The sequence below is a fragment of the Syngnathus acus genome, chromosome 22, assembly GCF_901709675.1.
Source record: "Syngnathus acus chromosome 22, fSynAcu1.2, whole genome shotgun sequence".
Taxonomy (NCBI): Eukaryota; Metazoa; Chordata; class Actinopteri; order Syngnathiformes; family Syngnathidae; genus Syngnathus; species Syngnathus acus.
Genome location: NC_051106.1, coordinates 6,005,468 through 6,030,262, shown reverse-complemented (window position 1 = coordinate 6,030,262; position 24,795 = coordinate 6,005,468). Strand labels below are relative to the sequence as shown.

Below are 24,795 nucleotides of genomic sequence, written 5' to 3'. Positions count from 1 at the left end.
AGTGCTCTATTTCTTTATTTGGATATGTTCCAAAATCTAGTCTATGCTGATAACATCCTTTTTTTTTTCAAAATTGGTAAACTTACCTTAAAAAGTTTGGATAATAAATCAATGGATATCTCGTAATATTAGAAATCTTAGCCAAAGAGCTGCAGCTATCACTTTGTTTGGTTTTAAAAAACAGAAAAAGCAGGTGAGGTCCAATTTAAAAAAGATCTAGGCTAGGTAGGTAACTTCCTGTGCTTGTTTTTAATTTGCAGTCTCCAGGTAGATTGTGCACTGCCCTCTAGAGGTTAAGAGTGGTATTACACCCCAAAGAGAAATTATTGAAAACATACTGAGTTGTTAAGTGTACAAAAAAAAAAATGTTAATACCAGGACTGCCAACTTGGAACCTGCCACTTGTTTTGTGATTTTGTGTGTGTGGTTTTGTAAAATATATATCTTTTTGGGGGGGTTGTTGAAACTGATTAATTGCACCTCATTTCAAGAAGCAAAAGTGATTTCATATGTAAATCATAAAAAAAATTAAAAAATGTGACTTGAGCAGGATGCATCTCATTTGAAATACATTCATGAAACGTGAACATATGCAATTCTGGGTGCCACTCTTACCCGACAAGTCTCCTGGTGCTGGACTTGCTGTTCTGCCGACGGTTCACTCTGGCTCTGGGCTGCGGGGGGGTCACGTTGCGGGGGTGTCGAGCGCTCCTGATCGGGACAGCCTTTGACGGGAGCCCGTCATCCCCCCGGGTGTGGGTGGTCTCCAAAGGGCTTCTTTCAGCACCTTCCATCAGCCCGGCACTTGGACCTCTTCTCTTCCCACCTGTCAAGGTGTCCGTGTGGCCATCACCACCTCCGTGAACAAGCGCTGCCACGGCCAAAAGCACCACAACAACCAAACGGATTCGCTCCATTTTGTTTACGAATAAAACCCAAAAATGTCCCTGCAATTCAACTTAAGATCTACTAAACAAAAAAAAGTCAAGAAAAAGAAGTCCAAGACTCTGCTTCTCAAGTTGTCTTAGACGTCATTATTTCTTTTTTGAAGTGGGTTCCTCCTCATAATGACCAGGTAAAACTTGCAATGTCCTCAAAACGATGATGAAAAAAAACTCAGAGAAACATTGTCCTTCCTTACTCCTTCAGTGAGGCGCCAGAAAGAGCAGCGAGCTGCTGAGGCTGAGCTCCAAATGTGAGTGAGAGACGCAGAGGAGAGACCATGTGCGTGTGTTTGTGCGTGTGTGTGTGTGTGTGTGTGTGTGTGAGCGGCGCCCCCATGAATATCACCACCTCCTCGCCTCAGGAGTCACCGGGAAGAAACAGCCCCTTGTGCGCCATATTGTTGCTCCCACTCCACGCGACTGCGCTTGACAGCCAGCTAAGAATATTGACCTATTTTTTAAAAAGTGTATTTTCGCAAAATAATGGCATTAGATTTTAAGAATAAAATTTAAAAAATATATATATATTCACACGTTGACTTGAATAACGACATATAATGACTTTATCTAAAAAATATATATACAACTTCGTAAAAAATGTGTTTCTTTTTGTAAAAGTTATGTATCTATTATATATTTATTTATTTATTATTATTTACCTTAAAATTATGGAAGAAGCCCCCCGCACCATTTTGAGTTGATTAATCACAAAATATGTCATCATAAAAACAGGCGAAACAATTCATTACGCTGCCACTAGATGGCGTTTGTTAAAATTCACCCTTTACATAAGCCATTGGATTACATGACAAACGCATTTTTTTTGCCTTCTTTTTTGATAGTCTGTGCGATTTTTCCAATGTAAAATAATGTGCCTTGGCTCAAAAACCATTGGAAACGCTGCGTTGAAGGGACCAGCTTTTTCAAGGCCAAATGCTTACAGCTTTTTTAAACCGAAAGCTGCTGTTTATTCAGAATTGTAAACATGCATCTTGGCCTGCTTGGGCACACAGATGTAGTAGATGAAGCTCGCATTTCAAACGTCGGAAACTTTGGAAAAGTGTTCAGGTTATGTAAGAGGTCCCATTCACGGGCTCTTGTCATCCACGCTGCATCATCAACCCCCCCACCCTAACTGTTTGGAAACAACATAATTCTGCACCATCATTAAATCTCCACCGAGACTCTGCCACCATCAGGAAGACATGGAAAAAGTCAATGGCTAGGTCTCACCATTTTTCTCACGGGTTGATTTGTTCTAATAGGTCTGCTGTTAGAATTTAACTTTGCTTGGGGATTTTTCAATTTGCGGAAAAATCCAAGAGAGTTGGCACCGACTCCTTACGCAGTCCGTGCCTCCATTGTGGCTTGAGCGCAACACGACCGCACTCGAAGCACGGTGGCTCCAAAACACACAGCGCTGGAAGATGGAGACAAACAGAGCGACGGATATTTTCAAAGCGACCGAGGCTGCGTGCCACAGCTGATTACAGCTAATCTTGCGGCCCAGCAGAATCGAATTAGAGAAGGAGCTTGTATGTATCTTATAATTGTGCAGTAGTTGCCCAAGACTACGGCCACTCCTTGACAGCAACTGTGCACTCATTCGAATAGATTTACAAGTTGTGAGGAAAATATGGAAGAGCGCTTCAAGCACAAAATAATAAACCAAGACTGACCGCAATTGTTTGTTATGACCCTTTTTGACTCAAACACAGCTTCAAGGAATGGTCGTGCTTACGATTGCGGCGTATAAACGATCTGTTTAGGGGGAAACAATAATCATCTGGAGGAAGCCGGAAACCACATAAAACGGTGTTTCGTTAACTAGTCAACAAGCAAGCGAGGGATTGGGAGAGCTTGGTATCTTTTGTCACAGGACTGAAAAGACCGAGATCCTAAGTTGATAACGATGTCCTTTTTCCGAGCGACACGCGGGCGTCCATTTACATCTTGAGTGACTGGCCTGTCGGCGCCAAGTGGGAGAAGGGTTAGAGTTCAAGTGTCCCTATTAGAAAGGCAAAGAGTATCACGAAAAGCCGGGCTCTCGTTTTTAAGCAAAGAGCGTCAACCGAGCTGAATTTTAAGTGATTCGCCTGAATCGGCCTCTGTGATGGTTTTCAATGGTGAGCACCACCGAGGAATGTCAATCTTTTCTTGGAGCTACTTTTTTCGTATCGAAGCTCTCTCCGGCTTCTCTTTCCTCTCGTCCAGGAACGAACATAATACCGACATTGTTTCCGAACAGGCGGCAGTCGGGACCTGAGGGAAAAGGTGGGAGAAGGAGGATTCGTTTTGGCAGAGGTCGTGAAAGTTGAAATGATGGACTTTTATTTCATTGAGTGTGACCGATGCCAAATATTGAAGGAGACCTTCATCATTATTTACACTGATGCAGCAAGACCAATGACATGAAGATGTAGCAGGAGAATCATAAAATGTGGATCCCTCTATGAATCAAATATGTAAGGTTTGGAGCTGTAAGCAACCCAGGATGTTTATTTTAAGCACATCCATGAGGAATAAGCATTACGTTAAGACGTAAGCTGTTACTGTAATTCAGCTCCATTCATTTGAATCTCTATCATTTTCTCCAATCATCTACCACCACTTATAAATAAATAAAATAAATAAAATAAATAAAATAAATAAAATAAATAAAAAATACGCCGTCACTCTTCTGTCTCTGATTTCCAAAGATATCATAAGAGAAATATTGTACAAAAATCTGTTTGTATAGATTCACCTGGCTTCTCACTTTTCCAGAACCCCGAGTGTAGCGTCCCTCTCGGTTTTGACCTAACTGTAATACGGCCTCGCCAGAACCCTTCTTACTTTTGTCCTGCATAGCGAAACAGCCACGGAAAATTGAATCCTAAGTATTTTCCGCATTACCGGGAGGATAGAAAGTGATATGTGTGGCGACTACCCCGCATCCCTCCAATCCTACCACAGAAGCCCCCCAAAAAATTATGATGAATAAGCAGAAAGGTAAAAAGAAAAAAAACAAGTCTGGTACTGAGTATTGGCTTTCCAGTGAGTTGTCCAAATTTTCGAATTTGAAGGACAAGTGGTTCTTTGAGGCAATACCTGTAAAATGTGTTATATCCTCCTCATTTCATTTCTTTACACTAATTATCTCCAGACACAATGACAGCACAGTTGGGAATCTGCACCAGGTCGAAACCTCAACTATTTGCTTTTTAGCGCGTCTGCCATAAATCTTTTTAATCGTTGCAATCTCCTCACAATTAAAAGCGCACTCTCGCTCAGGAAAACCACAAAAGGTTTACGAATCCCCGGCTCAGCCCGTTGAGTAACGCGTGTTTACCGCGTGGAGCAGATGATGCATAAAGACCATTTAGCGGTTGACTCACGGATGACACGTGCCTTCAAGCAACCCCGACGCCGACAGCACACCGGTTTGGTATGGTGTAGCGCGACGAGACTGACTAATTGCTGGCTGTGTTTTCAAGCTGGGTATTACACATATGTAGCGTTCAGTTTCATGTCATGCTCACGTTTGATGAGCGCCGGTCCCTCCGGACGGGCCTCATGCTTGGTTAGCTGCGAAACAGAGAATCATGTGCTCTGCGCGACGGTTACGGTTAGATGAAGCAAATGTCTTCTTCACTGCCCCCAATTAACAGTGAAGGTCGAGCAACCAGAAAGTTATGATGCGATTTAACCCCCCGCATGAGGTCAATTTGACCTCGACGGCTTCCTACTAAGCATGATAAATTTGTTATTTTTCAATCCATTAAACCTTTTCCACATAGTCCATTTAGTCGGAACAAACCGCCAGCCTGTCTTAACCTTACTGCCTGGACAAAGAAATTGCGCAAATTAAATGTATATGTATGCGTGTGTGTGTATATAGAATGTATAATATAATAAAAATAATAAAATAAAATAAAATAAAATAAAAGAAAATAAAAGAAAATAAAATAAAAATAATAAAATAAAATAAAATAATGTAATGTAATATAATATATAATATAATATAATAGCATTCCTATGATAAATAAATCATGCAAAATAGGAGGTTCAAGTGCATTAACTAGGTCACGATGTCCTTGGATGTCTCCCGTTGCTACCTAGCTTGTAAATAGCACCTTGGAGGGAGGTGTTCCTTACTTGTTGTGCAACATTGCTGTCTACAAGCCCACACAACCCTCCGAGGCTTTGTCCAGCCTTCTCGTGCAAACGCTAATACGGGAGTGTAATGTGGTGGCACACTTTCTGACTCAAATTTAGTAAACATGGACGAGCCCCGCGGCAGCAGTGAAGCTTTAATCACTCAGTATGTCAACAACAGATGAAAACTTCCATTATATTCTCTGGAGAAAAAAAAATAAAATAATCGGTGGGTTTTATTTGTCTTTTCTTAACATTCCAGTTCAATGTAATGTAAAAGTGTTCATATGACTCGACCCCCAGCCTGCCGCTACAGCTGACTTTTATACCCCGGCTCTCCGTAGGGAGCAGGAAGAGGCCCCGTGTGTCCAGGGCCCCGTCTCCTGGGCTGCACTAAGCGCTCAGCAGGCTTCAAGGGCGAATGTTCATTAGGGAGCCAAGTTTTAATAAGCCCGCAGACAGACATGCTGCTAAACAGCCTCAAATGCCAGCAGAGGTGACTTAGCTTATCTTGCCGATCCTCATGACTTCACATGAAAACGTAAGCTATTTAAAAAAAAAAAAGTTGCACAGAACACCTCATAGGGCAAGGAAAGGACTCAACGACTAGTGGAATTGAGTCATTCGGGAATTTAAGGACAAGAAAATCAGACAATCAAAATGTTGGATGAAAGAAAGTTGAAGAATCAAGACGACAATAAACTTGACCATGAGATATCATAAAGGTCATAAAGGTCATCCCTTAGATATGATAAAAGCGAGGAATGGCGGCGATTCTGGATCAAAACGTGCACGAGTGAACCCGATATATGTCCTCTCTGTGCGGGATGTTTAGATGTTTGGAGAAGTTTGGCTCGCACACTATGTTCTGAAGCAGGTTTTGCGCTTGGAACGGCTTCAGGGGATTTTAGAACGGGATGGACGAAGGCTAGAATGACAGGGTTGATACTCACAAACAAACCAATGTCTGTTGGATATTTGAACATTGATCCCTGATCCATTGTCAAGAGCGGACTTTTGAAAATAAACAGATTGTGTTGCTCAACTCAAGTGCCAAGTGTCAGAATTGACACATGTTCCTGTTATTTTTTATATATCAATAAAAATAAAAAAATATACATAATATATACATTTAATATATATAATATATATATTTTATTATTTTAATTATAATTTTTTTTTTTTTGGCAAGCGGGATGGTGCGCTGTATCTCTGCGGCATTGATCAGAAAAGTTGATGGTGTGCCGTTAGGTCAAAGCACATCTGGTTCCAGCCTGAACGCCGTTAATCAGTAAGCTAAACAGAATGGAGTCAGATCTCCTCGTCACAAGCACGCTCCTGGAGTTGCGTAAGGCTCTTTAACATGTTATTTACATCCTGACAACAAAAATATGTGAGGATTTGAAGATTTCCATGAGTTACTAACATACTTTGTTAAATGTCGAGGTGGCAAAGGTGCTCATGCAGAACTTAAAAGATATTTGTATAAGAAAAAAAACCTGGTAAATGTAGAAGTACTGATTTAAAAATTCTGTCAAGGCAAATTTGATGCTGATGTCATCTTAATTTGCTGGCTCGTTTTTGACTGGAAAGATGGAAAAAAAATCTCCACCGCAACGCACAGATGAAGTTGCACATCTGACAAAATGCATCCGTCCTTACGGAGGAGCCTTTGGCCCGACTCGCAAAATGAAAGTCTGGAATGGACGACCTCAAATGTTGGGGGAATCCATCGAGGTCTGCGGAATATGCTGGCCTGCTTGAGGTACAGGAAGTTCAACATCCTACCAGGCGGCCAGACTGATGGCGATGACAGAAGATGTCATTATTATGATTTCCTAAAAGCTGGACGCTGTCACCCTTGGGCCTTCTTCCCAGCTTTGTCTTCTATCATCATAAAACGGAATTTAGTCCAAAGAGTGCCAAGGGGGCATTTATGTACTCAAAGGTCATGATTTGAGAAGATTTGGAAAAATTTGAATCATAATCTGAGGAAGTGGGTTGGGTTTGGACTAAGATTAATAATAAAGTTTCAGTTTGGGATTACAGATCAGATTATGGATAGCAGTTCGGGTTCAGGTTTGGGTTAGGTTAAGCGATGGATTTACCATGAGGCAAACACAGGCAGTTCCCCCAAAAGGCTCATAAAAATGTTCAGCAAAGTTTGCTTCGATTTAAAAGGGTCAAGTCCAAAATGATCTTGACAATTCTATGTTCTATGCAAGGTGCTTATCCTTAGCTCACAGTGAACATAGAAACGCTTCCAAGGCAAATGAGTCATTTTTACCATTGCATCAACACAACTATGAAGTGAAGAGAAGAAAAACGGTTGTTTTGTTTGCTCGGGTCTCACACAGATTTCTCCGTGGTGACCTTTGAAGGCAGCTCTTTTACTACCGGTTGCCAAAAAAAAGACAAATATTCAGTCAGCTCACACAAAAAAAATGACCTTTGTCTGATTCATTGACCAACCACGTGGTATTCTCATCATCCTGCCTGGTAGCTGACACCTCAAACAGGAAGAGACTCCTGCCATGACCCATCAGAGGTCAACAGAGGAAGCAGACAAGTCCGGATCACTTTCGTCACAGGAGCACCGGCGGAGCTAGAGGGGGCCGCGGGGGCACTGCCACCCCCCATGAAATATGCTTTGACCCCGCCAAGGTGCCAGACCAGACAAATTATTTTGGTGTATTTTCCCACTGATTTTTTTTTTAACAATTCCACACATCCCCTGTAGGGAACATGAAGCTCCTCAAGTGCTTGTACCTGGCCCAGACTATGACTTTAATAATTTCTGAAAACATGCTGAGACTAACTGCGGATCACATGCGGCAGTGAGTATCAATACGAGTCATGAGAACATAGCTGCAAGGAAATCAAGCTGAAAACACAGTTTACTAGATGGCTACTCGCGATTATCAAAAACTAAAAGTGATTTTTCCCCAATATTCATTCCGTTTTTCAATTTTCGATTGGGATGAATTAAACACAGAATATCATTCTCTTGCCTATAGATGCTCCACTCGCCAGCCCTGGAGGACAAAGGTTAAGGCAATCTGCGGCTTCGGACCGTAAACACGGTCTTTCGCCAACCAGTACACAAAAAAAACTCAGACATGTGCTGGCCAGATGTGAATACATTTGTGGAAATCTTTTTAACTGGAAAGAAGGAATATACAAATGGCCCGACATGTGGATGACTAAAGCTATACAACGAGTCTCAGTTTGGCAAGGGTTCTATTTACCAACTGGTCACTTGGGGGCAATTTGCATCTTTTTATGGCCCTGCAAGACCAGTTCAAGGACAGACAAAGTCAGTCCAGGTGAGAATATCTTACGCATTGGCCTATATCCTGACAACGGGCCAACACGGGCTCATTACTGGCCAATTCCATCCATAGACCTGGCAAACCTCCCACTAAGGTTTGTTTAACTATTGGGGCAGAGTTTATGACCGGTGTTATGAACCGAGACCCCGTTCGGTTCATGAAGAAAAAACGGGCTGGACTCAACTGTACGTGAAGAGCTCAGAAGATCATCAAACAGCTGCAGCGCATTCAGAATGCTGCAGCTTGAGTTCTTAGCAGAACAAAGAGATCAGAACTTATTAGTCAGCTGTAGAATGTATTTTAAAATAATGCTACTGGTCTATACATCACAAATGGCTCGGTTCCTGAATACATTAAAGTTCATGGAATATAAACCCAGTAGGGAGTTCAATGCTTCTGATAGTCTTTGGGAATCGGTGATGTCCAGTGGCTCCAACCGCCCTTTTATATACTTAATGTTTAAAACTGCAGCTTCCATCTTAAAGGCCAATGGAATACTTGTAGTCAATGAGTAGACAGGAAGACAGCCATAAACCGAGAACCTTGAAGTTCTTGCTGCTAAGATGCCTGAATCGTACGCCGATGATGAAGTTTACTCATGAGAACGCCGTAGTGTACATTAAAAACCTCACACAGGAAGTACAGCATATCGCCTGAAATGTTTCATGACACATCGAGTATTATCGGGCTTCACCTCCCAGTAGGACCTCGAACGCTATGAATCAGCCTCCCTCTAAGGTCATTTATAATACGGGGCAGCCACCAGCTGCGGGACACTTAATCTCTCGCAAAAAAAGGCCGTTTTCCCCCCAAACCGCTTGTAAGCTTCTGCTCGTCTCTGACCGCACTTTAAATCATGTTCACAACAAAGCGCATGGAGGGATATAATCTAATAAGGTGATTTCGGCGGGGACTCGCGGGTGTGGAGAGACAGGTCACGGTACTTAAATGACAAGAGTTTGGAAACGGGAAATGGAAAGTCAGGGGGTACGGGGGCCTCCCTTGTCCTGGCTGGAGGATTGGGGGAGTTGCTTCAAACTTGGCGGGCAAAAGAGTGGGAGTCCCGAGTAAAGTGATAGGATACCACCCTGCCTTCATAATGCTTAAAGAATCTCTCCTGCATGACGACAGATGATGTCATCATGGCGGGGCGAGGATCCATACATTCTTGGGCTGTGATCGGTTTCCAAACCTCATCCCTGTACACAAACTAACAGGATGCTTTTAGTCTACAAGAGCGTCACTATCTGGAGAGAATTATCTTCTGATACCGTTGGAGAGAAGACAGACACGTTCTTTTGAAGCAGGCTGAAATGATTAAATGCATTTTATCTACGCTTGATACTACAAGTATAAACTAATTTTGACGATGAAAAGATTTTTCCAAATGTTGGGAATAAAAGTCATTGGAAAAATAAATGTTCAAGTAGAGATGCCCAAAAGCAACAAAGAATTTCTACTGTATTTCCTCCCACCACTGATTTATGTTAATGACAGTAACTTAGAACCTTTCCTCCAAAAAGTGACCCCCCACAGGTTCTTTGGGAAACAGGAAGTACTTCATCCATGGTACACTGCCTCTGGTCCAAGTGCCAGAGGATGACTGATTTGCGGACCCTCTTTAGCAAGCATTCCTAGGGGGGAATTTGAGAGGGGGCATTATGCAAATCACCAGGTGCATGCTGGGACCAAATAAGACCGGACTACCCGCCTCACAAGTACTTCAAGATGCATATCTGCTTGTCTGTTTTGGCCAGACTACAAATGCATGTCCACCTCCTGGAAATTCAATTCATTCTAAAAAAAAAAAAAAAAAAAAGATTGGTTGTGCAGGACGTTTTGGACCACATGAAAATTAACTTCAGTTTAGTATATTCACAATATGTCTGTGTAAGGTATCTTGCTCTTCTATGAACAGATTCAAGGTCACCTCCAGACTGGTTTGCTCAAGGAAAGGCTAAGGAACTAGCTTCCATGTGGAGACACTGCCCCCTGCTGTCTGAATCCTGCATTCTTTTTCAAAACATTTTTATACTTTTATTTTTTTCTGTATTTTCTTTTCCAAATTCATTTCAAATACATTGAGTCCATTGTTTTGTTATTTTTATTCTCATTAACAAAGCAACTACAGGAAATCCCAAACATTCATCATCAGAGGCCTGCTGTAAAAAAAAAATAAGCGCCTTATCTTAAATGTCATATTATATAGGTGAAATATAAACAGCTAACAGTCCACAAGATGTCTAATCTAGCAATCATTAAGAAACTTGAGCAGGTTTTAGATTTCTTTTCTTCAAATGTTTTGTTTGATTTTTATCCTGTAAAGAGCTCTGGTGAAGGCTGGAGTGATGACACTCGGCAATATAAAAAAAAAAAATTACTGGGGAAGAGGGAAGAAATAAATATCTGGGAAAAAAAGAAATCTAAAACCTATTTAAAAAAAAAAAGAACGTTACTAGAGCAGTCAGCGGTCATGAAATCACTAATGCACAACTCCATGTTTTTTCTTAATTCAGTTCATTGGGGCTTTAGAAGTTTGGAAAACAAAAAAACCTATTAGTACACTACAATAGTGCTGAGGTTACATGTTAAGCACATAAAAACCTTTTTTTTTTTTAATAAACCTACATTGCACAAAACAAAAGCTTTCCGTAAAAAAAATAATATTTGCTTCGCTCTGGTGTTAAGATCTCTTAGATGCTTAAATTGAAATACTACATTCAGTATCCTTGAGGGGAGCTGGGAGCATCCTCACGTTTGTCTTTATGAATTTACATCTATTGTTACATTTCAACTCAGCAGTATTTAAGATAGGGAAGATTCTTCTAAAAATAAATAGCTTGGGGCGGGATCAACAACGAGGTGTGTACTGCGGGAAAGGAGGCAGCTATGAAAACTGTGCGTTTGCTCAAAGCCACTGTACACTTGTGTCATGTGATGCATAGGCGGCCAATAGGAGATGCTGAGGTAAAGCCATAAAAGGCCGGGAGTGGTACAAAAAAAAAAAAGAAAACACGCCTTGTTAAGCCCTGCGTGCTATCTAACAATTTGTTTTCGACCGTGCCGCTCACCTGTACACGTCTCTGGATACAATCAGAGGCCAAGCATGGATAAGGCAGCCTTTAAAAAAATACTCAACACAAAACCCGTTACCGCTCCTAAAACAGAAGGGTGGGTCAACATAAAATATTTCCTCGGAAACACAACAAGCTAAAAACAGACACAAACAAGAGAGTGGGTTCTTCTAAATGTGACGCCACCCCCAAAAAAGCTGTCAATATATTAAACTTTCAAATGAATCAAAACCCTTCTTCATAAAAGGTCACATGAGAGGAAAACGTCCGCTGTGTTTAAACACAAAAGGAGTATTAAGACCACACTTGAAAAGAAATCTATCAACGTAAAGCCAGAATGTTACGAGGAAAAAGAAAAAGAAAATTGTTTTGACTAAAGTAATAAAGATGATTATTATTCTATTTCAGGAACGACGTTATAAGGTTCTGAAAAAAAATGGTGTATAACTGGAATTAAATTGTACAAGCATGAGACCGGTCATATTGTTCATTGTTAAACAATTAAATCAGAATGTAAGTGGAACTAAGTAAAACTAGTGGAACCCTAACATACTCAACTTGATGACATGAATTTGTTTATTATCAAATAGTTCACCTTTACTGATGAAAGTACCTCATGAAATTTCAACCTTATTCTTCAGTTATTATGGCTTCTTTTTTTTTCAGACTAATTTTCGTCTCGTTTTCCAATGTTAGTTTTATTTTGTGTGGCCCTAATCCTCCCGTGTGCACACGTGTATATGTACAAGTAAATAAAAGCGACGGTATATATTTACAAACACGTGTCAAGTCCCTGATGGTTTAAGGCCAAAGTGCTCGCGATGCAGACGGCAGCCACATCCCATGTGAGTTTGCTGCCTCAACTTTAGTCTTCCTCAGTTTGTACAATAATACTCAAGGCCTTTTTGCTCTAGTGTCATCCAGAAAAATCAGATAAGCTCAAATTCTAGCCTCTTTTTCTACAGTTTGTGGGTTCCTAATAGAAAAGTTTTTATGTACATACACCAGTTCATAGGATTCCAGCGCAGTCGTCTGGGAGCTTTCCTGCGACCCCTTCCCGTCCTAACGAGTCTTTGCAAGGGGTTTGACGAGTGGCCGGTCTCTCCAGAGTACCGTCAGAGCATCCCGAAACCTTCGCTGCCCTCGCTGATGGCCAGCTTCAGCAACTTGTGCAGCTCCTCGTACGAGTCGTAGGTGGGGAGACACAGCTGGTTGAAACTGCACACGGGAAAAATACAAAACAAAAAAAAATCATTTTTAGATAGAAATTAGGTATGAATTGACCTTCTGTGAAGTCTGTTATGCATTTAATGTCTGAGTTTCAAAGTACAAAACATTAAACAAAAATAGAAGACTCATCATGCACATACTGCAAAAATAATTATTCATATGTTCTGTACTAACCAGGTGTGTGCGGTGGGCAGGGTACTTTGTGTGGGGGCGGCGATGATCTGGAAAGAGGGGCACAGCGTGTTGAAGCCTCCGGGGGGCAGCTGCGAGGAGCCGGTGGTGAATTGCAGGAGGCGAGCCAGCTCCTCCTGAGTGAAGCTGGATACCACAGCCCAGAACCACTTCATCACCTGCGGGGGACGAAAGCGGACACTGATAAGCGTTGTCTGGCTTGAGGCGAAGACAATAGGAGACAGCGGCTGACCTTCTCCCGGAAATGCCACGATCCGCCCACGATTACGGCGTGGGCCTTGAAGTCTTGCACGTTTATGTCACCAGTGCCGCACATCAGCAACTAAAAACAACAAATAAAGCACAAAGCAAAAAAACTGAAGCAATTAATGCCCCACCAACCCCTTAAAATAAATTGTCAATGATAATGTTATCACTACAAATTATGATTCCAAAGCAGTTTAATTTCATACTCAATCTTCAAGATTGGCCTAAATAAATAATGACTTGCGTCTTGTGATGTTTTTTTTTTTTTTTTTGGTTTGTTTGTTTTTAAACACCAGACACATTTTATGAGATTTTAGGTTTCACACTTAAGGGCAGGCCGAGCCAGCAGGCACAAACTCCCGAATCTGTCTCTTATTAAATAAAAAGTTGCTTTTCAATAATAGCTCCCATTTCAATCTCAAAAAGCACATACCTCCAACTCGTTCTCATCAAATATGGCTAGCAGGTTTTCTGGAACCAATTCATTCAAACCTGCGATAGATGTGGAAACATTACACTCGTTATGTGTACATTCCCTTGAAAAAGATGCACGAGGGTGGGGGCGAGAAAATAGCAGGAAGCTTTTGCGTACCTTTCAGGAAGTGTTCCACCTCATCCCTCACCTGACTGGCCAGTCTATATTGGGCCAGCAGGTTGAGATAATGAATCTTGTTTTCATTGGTAACTGCAATTTGGGCTCCGCCTGCGATCAGCTCCACCACCTGAGGCAAAAACAAATACTAAAACTCACAGATGGAAAAGCATTTGGCCAGAATCCGTGAGAAAGCAAAATTGCTAAGCTACAGTGATCCACCACCTTAAATGTTCTTTCATTAGGAATAAAATCATTTTACCAATTAAACAACCTGGCTTCTCTTTTGTTTGCGTTACCGATGCTATCACCTGCAAAACGGCGTATTGATTTTTAAAAAATAAAGGCCCTCACCTTTTCCAGCTGTCCCAACTTGTTGTACTTCTCCTCAGCAAACACCAGGTCCATTTCGCTCACGTCGTTGTTCAAGATGAAACACACTTTGGTCTTGTACAACTCTTGATCATCCGTTTCAAAGTACTACACATGTGGAGGAGGACAAGAAATGTTGAAATAAACATTTTGTCTTCGCAATAGTGATCGGGGTCAGCTTTTGAAATGTTTAGATGCAGAGCAGCTGGTGGCTAAAACTTAAATTAGAGCAGGTGTAATATTTCATACCTTGTAATTCATCCTGAGACCAATGATTTGGGCCAAGAAAGAGCGCGTGAAGCGAGCTCGGACTAGTTGCTTGTAAGCCCCGCCGAGCGCAGACTCGTACAGGCACTTCCCGACGACGCGGCCGGCAAACTCGTATATTTTCAGTCGCAAGTGTGCCGGTCGCTCGGCATTTGGGTGCACCTGAATAACCAGCGAATGACCATGTCGTGACTTTTTGTTTGAGATTAAAAAGCCACAAAGTGAATGCAACTCACCAGGCCCTGGTTGTTGTCACTGAAGCGGGTGAACAACTGGTTGGACGTGTCGAAGAGAGTCTTGCATATCAGTTCAAACCATTCCCTGCGAGGCCCTCCCCAGTCCAGAGCTGCAGAGCATCATCAAAATGTTACTCTGGCATTCCAAGGAAATGTAGCAATTATTTACGATTGTCTTAAACTATTTTGATTTACCTTCCTCATCGTGAAAGAGCACCTCAAAGTTTTTATTCCAATCTGACACTGAGAAGTTCCGCGTTGCCTTCAGGGACTGACATAGGGAGATTTTTCACAAAGAGTTCATAAATCACCTTATCTACTCTTGGATACAAAAAACACTCACTGAATCAAGAATGGAGTGCCGGATGATTTTTAGGCAGATCTTGGTGCGAGGTCGCCTTGAGTGAATGTGCCTGAGTTCACGTTGAAAGAAGTTCACCTTGTCCTGGAACGTTTCGGAGCCGCCTGTGGACAAAATAAGTGTTAGAAAAGCGAACTCATGAATTAAACTTGAAAAACAAACCTAGGTTTTTGTGAAGAAAGCGGATGAAGGTGGCAGCCATGATGTTTCTTTCTTTGCAAGTGAGCTCCACAGGTGCCTGTATTCCATCATCCACCACGAGCGTCAAATACTTGTGAACGGGGTCCAGACCGTGATAGGTAAACTGAAAGACGAGAAATTGGCAGGATGATTCCGTGTCAAACTCAATCCAGTTTACTGCATCATTTTTAAGGCAAAAAAAATTGTTGGCATAACCTGAGTAGAAAAAAATGTTTACATTTAAGGTGGGTTGAGTCTTAAAGGTTTAAAAAAAAAAACATTTTATTTACCTTTGTTCCAGGACAAACTCTAAAAGTGAAAAGGCGCCATGGAATAATTTTCAGGTAAAACTCCTTCACAGATAGTTGCTGTTAAAAAAAATAAAAAGTATAAATATCGTACATAGCTACAAATGTTCCGATAGGTTTTGGGCTCTGTCGATGCACTTACCTTTGACGATATGTAACAGTAGACCTTTTTTGGTTTCTTGATTTTCTCCGATTGGCCCTCCACAGGAGAGTCGTGCTCGTCCTCTTCCTCCCCCATGGATGGCCTCCTCTGTGGAGCCAGCAAAGAGGAGGGGGGTAGTTGCCACGGCGAGCTGCTGTAGTTCCCGTTGCTGTAGAGGTATGCCTCAAAGTAGATGCTGTTGCCCGGAGTGGACACATTCTTCTCCACGTAGGCCTTCTCATTCTCTATCAGTCAAGGAAAAAGTTGCAGCACGCTTGAGCAACTGTGCAGGAAATGACTGATCTTTTTTTTTTTTAATTATTTTTTAACACCTTTTAGATGACAATATATTTTACATATATTTGAAAAAATAAAATTACAAAATAGGAGAATTGCAACAAACACATTGAATTCAATTTACCCACCATTGAGAACAATAATGTCAAATTCCCCATTGCTGAGCGGCTGATCCATATAAGCGATGCGGGCCCTGAAGCAACCGGTCTTCCACAAGGTCAATTTCATCAGAACCTGACACTGCTGCTTATTGAGGGCCACCGTCTTACTGAAGATGCCCTCCATGCTGTCGTCATCCACCGTGCCCAGCTGCAACACAAATAACGATGACAGAGCAATGGCGGCGAGCTTTCAAATTCCCATTTTTTCCGAAATTGAAGATGCTCCCTTACAGAGTGCATGTGAAGGCTGTAGTTGACCTCATCTGTGAGTGATGTGGAGTTACTGGTGGGGTTTCCATATTCATCTCTGGGCTCAATCTGCAGTGTGTGCACCTTGCTGTGTGTTAGCACCAGCGTGGAGAAATGGTAGGCTATCTTGGTCTTGGATGGGACGACTGTACCTGGAGTGGAACAAAAACAATGACGAGTCATCAGTTAAAAAAATTGTTTTTTAAAATGCAAGAAGTTTAAATATAGTCCATTAAAACCAACCTGGCTGGAAGATTTTATAATAAGGGCTGTAGGCCACGTTGAGGCCACCAAGTTTGACGGCGACTTCGTAGCGGCCAGCCTTGCGCACGGTAAAAGTGACTTTGACCACGTGTGACTCTGTTTCTACTAAGACCTCCTGTGTAACAGGGATATCCAGAGCCAATTCAATGTGGGTAATGTTGACCCTCAAGCCAACGGGCCGATGTGCCGGGAAAGGTTGGCCGTTCTTGTAGAACAGCTGAGAAGAAAGGAAATCGCAGATGAGTGTCACAATTAAAGTCGGTGAGTGACGTTTAGAGCCCGAGAGCAGATCAATACTTGGACTCTGAAGCTCATCGTCTGCCCCACTTCTTGTGGCTCCTTCCAATCCCAGGACACTTTGCAGGAGCGCGGATCCAGGTAGTTGCCCCGCACATAGTCGTAGATGCTGCGGTCGCCGCGCCGGCCCGGATCCTCATTTTGCAGGAAGCTGACAACCCGGGCTGCAAGCTCACACAGGAACTTGATGGTGAAGACAAATGCAATGATGGAAACAGTAATTCCACCTGCAGGATGATGTGAGGAGACACAAAGGGAGAAGAATTACAACTCGACAAGTGCTTTGCCTGGATCCTGCCAATAATTGGATCGAAGCTCATCAGTCTTTTCTATATTGATGGCTCGACATGCACAATAGATTTTGTAAATCTAACACAAATTCAAAATGGTCTTATCGTGAATTTCAATTTCTCGGGGCTCGTTATTAATGTTCTTCTAAGAAAGGGGTCAGCCCAGTTCTCGATCGAATGTTGGTTGCTTTGCCAGTAAATGATTTTCAAAAGTGATAATAAGGCAAACCTTCCTTCGGGCACAAAGCAAACAAACAAAATCCGAGTCAACGGAGGACATCAGAAGTGCAGTTCTAATAAAAGCAAACGAATTAAAAGCCGTTTCCTGTCATCGCAACACGCTGCTTTAAAATGGGTCCTTTTATCAACCGGCGTTAAATTAGACTCGCACTGAGGTTTCCGACGTTTGACTTCATTGAAGAGCACAGAAAAGAAAAACTGTGTTCCTGGTGTCCTATCATGTGTTCATCATAACTTATAATTGCTCACTGTACTCTAAAGCCAAGGAAGACAACTGAAAAAATAAATAAAAACACTTCAATTACATTAGGGACATAAAGACGGTGGTCCATGTGATGGGTCATTCTCAAAAATAAAAATACAGTACACCAAGGTAAAGTCTGACAATCTAGACGACAGCTTTTATATTTGCGGGAATCAAATTTCCATCGGAAAACAAAACACCCTGGTTGCTTAAATAGAAGTTGTGATCTTCAATATGGACTCACCAATCACGTAAAACATGAGGTCCCTTATCAAGAAGCACAGTGCCACAGTACAGCCGAATAGGAGCGCACCCGCTGCAAAAGACATGAAGAAGAAAAAAAATAAAATACAATGGTGTGATGACTTTAAGTGGGCCAATATGGTCTTCGTACTTGAAGGACAAAATGAAAAACCGATCTCACCGAATGACCACTTCTCATTCAGACGCCTTTCAGCAAGACTGCGCACCAACTGGATTTCGTAGTCCTGGTCACGACTTCTCCGTGAGGTCCGGAGGATCTTGATGCCGGTGGACAACCTGACGTAGTCTTCGTAGTAGTACCCCCAGGCGGCCAGGGAAAGGGGCAGCTGACTGTTGAACTGTGACAGATCGTCCAGATTCATATAACCCAAAGTCTTCAGCCTGTAGCGGATCAGAAAAGGGATTTCATGCATGCCAACGTTCAATTTTGAACATGCACAAATATTATCACCGCCTGATCCATTCAGCGGGATTTCTACAAGTAAATATTTGTTATTTTTTCCCATTTTTTCACATTAACTGTGACAACGGGGGTAAATGACATGACTTATAAACTTTTTATATTGCCTTATAAAATTCTGAATAATACAGCATTTAAAAAAAAGAAAAATTTGGTCTATAGTCCAGTGTGACTGGTTTTCTTCACAATGTATTGCTGATACGAGTTATAGTCCGGTTAATAGGGTTAATACATTTACACTTAATATATACATACACACATATATATATATTTATAAATAAAACTATTTAGGCAATTATATTTTGTTCATTGATCAAATCTAATCTTGGTTAAATATATAATTAGTCTGCCGATTAAAATGTGGAATAATTCATTAAATTCGCCATTCATAAACAAAAATGCTATGTAAGAAATAACCGATTAGGTAAATGAAGTAACTAAAAGCATAGCCATATAACATAACTTTTCATTGATAGTTTCCCACCGTAATAAATTTGATTCCCTCAATAGAAGTCTGTGTTAATGCAGCAAATTTCCTCGGAGCATTCCGATGAACTTACGTTTTGTAAAAATGTCCTAGGTTCTGAGAACAAAGCCACTCCTGAAAGGCAAAGTCTCGGAGCAGTCGAATGTGAGCCTCAGCGATTTCCCTCCAGCTCTGTTGTTCCTTCACCACCTCTTCCAAGCGACTCAGTACACTCAGACTTAGCTCCTCCAGTGTCTGCACATCTAACAGAGTACCATATCAAAATTGTCTATGAAGAAGCCAGAAAATGCACTAATTAGTTTCACACATTAAAACAAGTCCTCCCTCCCTTAAGGGGGCACATGGCAAAGGCGATGTTCTGTTATACGAATGAGACAACTTCCAGTCGAATTATTTTCTACCATTTCTGGAGGGCCGTGTAACAAATACATCTGTCTATTTTATCAACAGCCCAATGGACACTGACCTTCAAACAAATGCTTGTAATGAGAGAGACGGTGTCCTCGTAGCCATTCCTCAATCTGACCGTCTTTGCCTTTCTTCCAGCGCACTTCCCAGAAGAAGATCCACAGTGCGGAGCAGATTAGGAAGGTCAGGAAGAAGCGGCGGTCCATCAGACCATAGTGCCCCTGCCCTGACTATCTAATTTCCTGGTGAAAGAACAACAACAATGATTGCACTGCAAAGCATGACGAGAAATACAACAGTTAAGAAGTGGTTTTGAGGAAACACTTCATTCTAAACCTAACGTTGCAAGAAGCTTGCATTGTGATTGGTTCAACTACACGAACATGAATATTAATAAGGCACTATCAAGGACTAGCCGGGCAAATGAGAGAATAACAATAGCCCTTTTGTTTGACACGATTTCAATGACCTGGAAGAAGTTACCTGATTGACCTCTACAAAATCCAACAGAATGAGGACAGGTGTTTATGACGTCACAAAAAGCTTTCATGACGTGTTGGCTAGGGGTTATTCTTAGACAATATATGACGAAAATACCACACGGGAAAGGGAATCGTTTAGTTTACATAATCGACTTTAGCAACTTGGCAAAATAGATGCAAAGAATGCACAAATACATCATTTCGGTCAACTCAAAGGTGAAAACCGGGTAGCTATGACGCTAACAACAGTAAGCACAAAGCTAGCAAACAGCGTCAAATAAGTCAATAAAAGACCAAGACATGTAGGAAGAAGCACATCGTACGCATAAACGATAACATTCACAACCTTTCAACAAGGTGTTTCGCACATTTTAATAAAAATAGCATTTTTACCTCGGATATTTCTCGCATCACCACAGTGCAGTCCGTGCACCTAACAACCGGAAAATACGCAAAGCGCGTCGACGAATGATGACGTCACAACTGTGTCGCCACACACGAGGGCCACTGTAGCATTCCGTCAGTGGATCGTCAGGGATTAAATCATTATTTTCAAGCATGGTATGTACACTTTGTGTATGTGCGGACATGCATAATGTTGCGAGAGTTTAGTCTGTTGTGTTTAATACGTTAGTTTGTGTTGATTAGTTGGCGAAGCTTTGGCAGATCAATGCTTCGAGCTAACACTGTTAGCCTAGCGTCTTACGATACGAAAATGGAAATCGGTAATAACGAGCATACATACGTTTATCTCCACGTTAAGGATGACTTTTTTGTGCGAAGTACAACATGACCAAGAATGATTTTTTTTCCCCCCTCATGTAGCCGAAACAGAAAAAAAAGAAGTTTGCTGCAATGAAACGGATGATCAGCTTGAAAGATCAACGAGTGTGAGTTGTTTTCTGTTGTCCTTTTATGGTTATTAATTTGAATTTAAAAGACACTCACACTCGTTTTGCAGAAATGAGAAAGATCGCCACAAAGCCAAAGAAAAGAAAAAGGATCCTTCAGCGCTGAAGGAGAGAGAAGTGTAGGTGGCCAGTTGAATTTTCACTATGACCTGGACTATGACCTGGTTGTTTGATTAGTCTCTTATCTCTTTGCACAGCCCCAAGTATGCATCGTGTTTGTTCTTCCAATACAACACTCAGCTCGGTCCACCGTACCACGTTCTAATCGACACCAATTTCATCAACTTCTCCATCAAGGCCAAACTGGACATTGTTCAGTCCATGATGGACTGTCTGTATGCCAAATGTAAGCATGATTGTCAAATTTCAATCGTTTTATTATAAAGATTTATTAACAGCAATTGTTTTGTTCCAATCCAGGTATTCCGTATATAACCGACTGTGTGATGGCTGAAATTGAAAAACTTGGAATGAAATACAGAGTTGCGCTCAGGTATGAGCAACTTCCCATGTCTTCACCCATTTCATTTCAATGTCATGTAAGTGTTTGCATTGCAGGATTGCAAAGGATCCGAGATTCGAGCGCTTGCCTTGTACACACGCGGGAACATACGCTGATGACTGTCTGGTCCAAAGGGTAACACAGGTATAACATCTGCTATTAGCAGAACAACATGTTTTCTGGTTTCGTAGATGTGATAACTATTTCATATTATTTCTGCAGCACAAGTGTTACATCCTGGCTACTGTGGATAGAGATTTGAAGCGAAGGATCAGGAAGATCCCCGGAGTGCCCATTATGTACATTTCAAATCACAGGTAACGTCGGTCTACACTTGGACTAAGTAGAACTCACAAAAGTAATCGCATGATACAATTTTTTTTTTTATTTTTTTTTTTACACAGGTACAACATTGAAAGGATGCCAGATGACTACGGTGCACCAAGGTTTTAGTTATACATACAAATGTGCAGTTGTAAATAACCTTTCTTTTGTCTACATTAAACTTTTTTGAGTAGTTTGAACTGCAAAAAATTGTGTTTCTATTAAAAATGTGGATCATGCAGTTTCAATAAATTATTTCATGCAATTCGTCTTGAAGTCAGATTTTTTTTAAAATGTTTTTATGATTTAGTACATGCAAAGTGAAATATTTTTAGAATTTATTATTAGGGCTTAAAATATAGAATAATCAGATTGTTAAAAAGTATTATAATCTTGTTGACAGTTACTTTAGTCGTTATTGTTTATTTTTACCCCTTCAAAATGTTACAATGCTTTTCTGTTGATTTATCTTCTTTACAAACGCAAATGTGGTTAAATTCGCTACAATCTCAGTGTTAGTGATTATTACGTTTTACGAGTGTGCCTGAACGCACCCCTCGTGAAAACTGAGCTCATCCTCCTGGCTGTGAGCATGCGCAGTAGAGAGCAGTCAGGGAGTGTCGATCGGAGCGTCTAATCGGATGTGAAGCATCACGCTTCGGCTTTGTAAGAACCAAGTAGCATTTTGAAACAATAATCCCTGAAAGGATGTACAGGTTTTTAGTAAGAAACGCAAAAGAAGTGAACGACTGACGTGGAAAATTGGATTGTCGGACGAGCAGGTCATTTGATGGGTATCTTTTGTTCAAAGGACATCCGAATGGACTGGGAATTATGGGAATTAGTCATTTCCTAAAGAGACTTTTGTCTGCTTGCCAAATCCTCTTACATTAAATGTTAAAGAGCAGGCTGCTTTGTGTACCTTTAGTCATTTAAATAGGTTAACCATTCATTTAACCATTTTTATTACAGGTGACCAATAAATGGAAAATATTTTTCAAATTAATATGGAGTCAAAAAATTAAGTGGTGCACTTCATTCCGCTGCTACTTTAGATTACCTCATTATGAATCATAATACCTCGAAACCCGTTGGAGATAGCAGTTCCATAAGCTGGAGGACGTAACAGTGCTCTCTAAAGCAAATCTCTTCAAACCTGCAAGCAGAACCACCAGGCAGCAGTCCAAAGAATTGCCGTGTACATTCCCCGTGCCAGGTTTCCGTCAGTGGGATGCTGAGTGCCACGGCGGACTCAGTGGAGGAGAGGGATGACGAGCAGGAGGATGAAGGAGAAGAAGAGCTGAGAGATGGAGGAGTCCCTTTCTACGTCAACCGAAATGGCCTCCCCATGGATGAGGACACCTGGGAGAGGATGTGGCGCCACGTGGGTCGGATCCACCCAGACGGCGATGCTTTGGGGAAGAGCATCCGTGGTGCGACTGACCTGGCCAAGGTAAACTTATAAATGAAGTTAGGTTCAGAAATATTTCGACTCTGGACAGAGTGGTTGTGCAGCAGAAGACCTCATTTGAACCCAACCTAATTTAGGTTCATTTTAACCATTCCGTCATGGAGCTGATCATCTGATGTGTTTGTACACAATCACACACTTGTCCTAATTGTACAAACTGTCCTTGTGAAGTGCACACCGAGTGTCGAGATATTTCCACCGACTGTATGTTCCATGGAGGTCTTGCAGATATAACCAACTGCCTCTCTGTCTTGCAGATTCCAATACCAAGTGTGCCTACATACCAGCCTACCACCGCAATTCCATTGCGCCTGGAAGCCATACAGAAATATATCAGGGAATTACAGTATCCTTTGACAACAGAGCACTGACTATTGATCACATTTGCTGCCTTAACTATGACCTCCAGATACAATCACACCGGGACACAGTTTTTTGAAATCAAGAAAAGCCGGCCTCTTACCGCGTAGGCAATTTTTATTTTGTTTTACCTTGATACGTGTGAATAGGTTTTGTATTAGACATAAGCAGCAACTAATTCTAATCATAGTACAAATATTTGGATTATGGGCCATCTTGTTGTCACATTGTCCTCCACAGGTTGATGGACATCGCCAAGGAGATGACACGTGAAGCCCTGCCAATCAAATGCTTGGAAGCAGTTATCCTGGGAATGTATCTTTACTGTGGAAAATAAAAACAAAAGTTCAGCTAATGAAAAATGAAGCGAAAACAATATTGTTGTTCAAGACATATCCTTGACCAAGCTCTACAAAGTCACCTCACCAACAGCATGCCGGCTGTGGAGCGTTTCCCCCTCAGCTTTAAGTCTCAGTTCTCAGGGAACTACTTCTACCACATCGTGCTGGGAGTCCACAGCGGCGGACGCTTCGGTGCGCTGGGCATGAGTCGGCGCGAGGACCTCATGTTCAAGCCCCTGGAGTATCGTACACTGATGGACTTGGTGCAGGACTTTAAAGAGGCCTACAGGGGCTACTGGCACACCCTACGAAAGGTCAAGATCGGCCAATATGTGTCGCGTGACCCTCACAGCGTGGAGCAGATCGAGTGGAAGCATTCCGTCCTGGATGTGGACGCTCTGAGCAAGGAGGAGCTGAGGAAAGAGCTGGAGAGGCATACTCGGGATATGAGGCTCAAGGTTGGTTCAGTGCCATTCGTCTTGATGGGCACATTCTAAAGTGGGCTGTGGTTTTTTTTGTCCGCAGATAGGAAAGCCTGCACCTTCTTCTCCTACCAAAGACAGGAGAAATAGCATGGGTTCACCACTCAGAGGACAAGGAAGCCCCATTCGCAGGGTCAGCCGTGTTGACAGACGGTATGATTCTCAAATGCATACTTTACCTCTTAATTATTTCCTCGCTAAATTTCTTTTTTGGTTTCAGCCCATCTGGAGAAAAGAAAACTTTGGAACAGAAAGCATCTGGAGACATGAACATGTATCAGATTCGTGTGTGAAACCTCAAATTCATCCCAAAAAAAGAGCCGCATTCACTGTTAAGTTGTCATATCTATTTTTTAATGACTTCTTGAACATTGTAGTTGCATAACTGGTGCTGTTGTGTGTCAACATTTTGACTAACTATTCCACCGTACCTTGCATAAAAGTTAAGAGTATCAATCGACATAAATGTGCTACTTGATATCATCAGTGTCATTGTTATGTATGTTAGCATGTGTCAATTTACATCTAATCCAAGACTGCTTAGTGTGGTGATCATAAATGACCCTTGTGCCTTCCCACCCAGCAAAAACTGGTTGGGAAAATGTTGAAAATTTCACCCTGTCCAAAAAAAAAAAATGTCTGGTTTTG

The 24,795-nt window shown here is 41.7% G+C and overlaps 4 protein-coding genes across 7 annotated transcripts in view; 2 read left to right on the top strand and 2 right to left on the bottom strand.

The window, feature by feature from the left end:
* LOC119115982 (latent-transforming growth factor beta-binding protein 2-like) overlaps positions 1–1,229 on the bottom strand; it is a 50,869-nt gene extending 49,640 nt beyond the window's left edge. Inside the window, exon 1 of the mRNA XM_037240977.1 lies at positions 616–1,229. Coding sequence (XP_037096872.1) covers positions 616–917 — 302 coding nt within the window. The 5' untranslated portion in view covers positions 918–1,229. The remainder of the gene's footprint in view (positions 1–615) is intronic.
* Positions 1,230–10,499: 9,270 nt separating this feature from the next.
* On the bottom strand, positions 10,500–20,571 carry arel1 (apoptosis resistant E3 ubiquitin protein ligase 1). 3 transcript variants are annotated; one of them, XM_037240792.1, is made up of 22 exons: positions 20,502–20,571; positions 19,333–19,516; positions 18,940–19,108; positions 18,080–18,300; positions 17,900–17,971; positions 16,882–17,108; positions 16,564–16,801; positions 16,303–16,472; positions 16,039–16,219; positions 15,614–15,858; positions 15,454–15,531; positions 15,146–15,287; positions 14,966–15,087; positions 14,818–14,893; positions 14,623–14,732; positions 14,369–14,548; positions 14,102–14,227; positions 13,748–13,877; positions 13,589–13,647; positions 13,142–13,231; positions 12,892–13,067; positions 10,500–12,705 (listed from the first exon to the last, which is right to left on the bottom strand). In XM_037240792.1, the coding sequence occupies exons 2-22, from the start codon at positions 19,478–19,480 to the stop codon at positions 12,603–12,605; spliced, it is 3,063 nt and encodes a 1,020-aa protein (XP_037096687.1). In that variant the 5' UTR covers positions 19,481–19,516; positions 20,502–20,571; the 3' UTR covers positions 10,500–12,602. The 3 variants fall into 3 exon arrangements, with proteins under 3 accessions (XP_037096687.1, XP_037096686.1, XP_037096688.1); XM_037240791.1 differs by lacking the exon at positions 20,502–20,571 and adding an exon at positions 20,150–20,233; XM_037240793.1 differs by lacking the exon at positions 20,502–20,571 and having other exon boundaries at positions 18,940–19,100; positions 19,333–19,432.
* On the top strand, positions 20,199–21,760 carry fcf1 (FCF1 rRNA-processing protein). Its single transcript, XM_037240801.1, has 8 exons — positions 20,199–20,317; positions 20,582–20,646; positions 20,718–20,786; positions 20,865–21,013; positions 21,088–21,160; positions 21,226–21,313; positions 21,392–21,486; positions 21,574–21,760. Exons 1-8 carry the CDS (start codon positions 20,315–20,317, stop codon positions 21,620–21,622), a joined length of 591 nt encoding a protein of 196 aa, XP_037096696.1. The 5' UTR covers positions 20,199–20,314; the 3' UTR covers positions 21,623–21,760.
* Positions 21,761–22,077: 317 nt separating this feature from the next.
* On the top strand, positions 22,078–24,783 carry vash1 (vasohibin 1). 2 transcript variants are annotated; one of them, XM_037240800.1, is made up of 8 exons: positions 22,078–22,275; positions 22,710–22,946; positions 23,222–23,310; positions 23,374–23,430; positions 23,565–23,639; positions 23,742–24,123; positions 24,191–24,300; positions 24,368–24,783. In XM_037240800.1, the coding sequence occupies exons 2-8, from the start codon at positions 22,725–22,727 to the stop codon at positions 24,438–24,440; spliced, it is 1,008 nt and encodes a 335-aa protein (XP_037096695.1). In that variant the 5' UTR covers positions 22,078–22,275; positions 22,710–22,724; the 3' UTR covers positions 24,441–24,783. The 2 variants fall into 2 exon arrangements, with proteins under 2 accessions (XP_037096695.1, XP_037096694.1); XM_037240799.1 differs by having other exon boundaries at positions 22,078–22,946.
* Positions 24,784–24,795: the final 12 nt, after the last annotated feature.

Coding starts and splice junctions, on each gene's coding strand:
- arel1 (XM_037240792.1), bottom strand. CDS start 19,480: ATGGACCGCCGCTTCTTCCTGACCTTCCTAATCTGCTCCGCACTGTGG. Junction 18,301..18,939: donor CTAGGACATTTTTACAAAAC/GTAAGTTCATCG, acceptor GATCCGCTACAG/GCTGAAGACTTTGGGTTATA. Junction 16,220..16,302: donor ACAGCCTTCACATGCACTCT/GTAAGGGAGCAT, acceptor TTTGTGTTGCAG/CTGGGCACGGTGGATGACGA.
- fcf1 (XM_037240801.1), top strand. Junction 20,647..20,717: donor AGCTTGAAAGATCAACGAGT/GTGAGTTGTTTT, acceptor CTCGTTTTGCAG/AAATGAGAAAGATCGCCACA. Junction 21,487..21,573: donor ATGTACATTTCAAATCACAG/GTAACGTCGGTC, acceptor TTTTTTACACAG/GTACAACATTGAAAGGATGC.
- vash1 (XM_037240800.1), top strand. CDS start 22,725: ATGCTGAGTGCCACGGCGGACTCAGTGGAGGAGAGGGATGACGAGCAG. Junction 23,311..23,373: donor AAATATATCAGGGAATTACA/GTATCCTTTGAC, acceptor TATGACCTCCAG/ATACAATCACACCGGGACAC. Junction 23,640..23,741: donor GAAGCAGTTATCCTGGGAAT/GTATCTTTACTG, acceptor AGCTCTACAAAG/TCACCTCACCAACAGCATGC.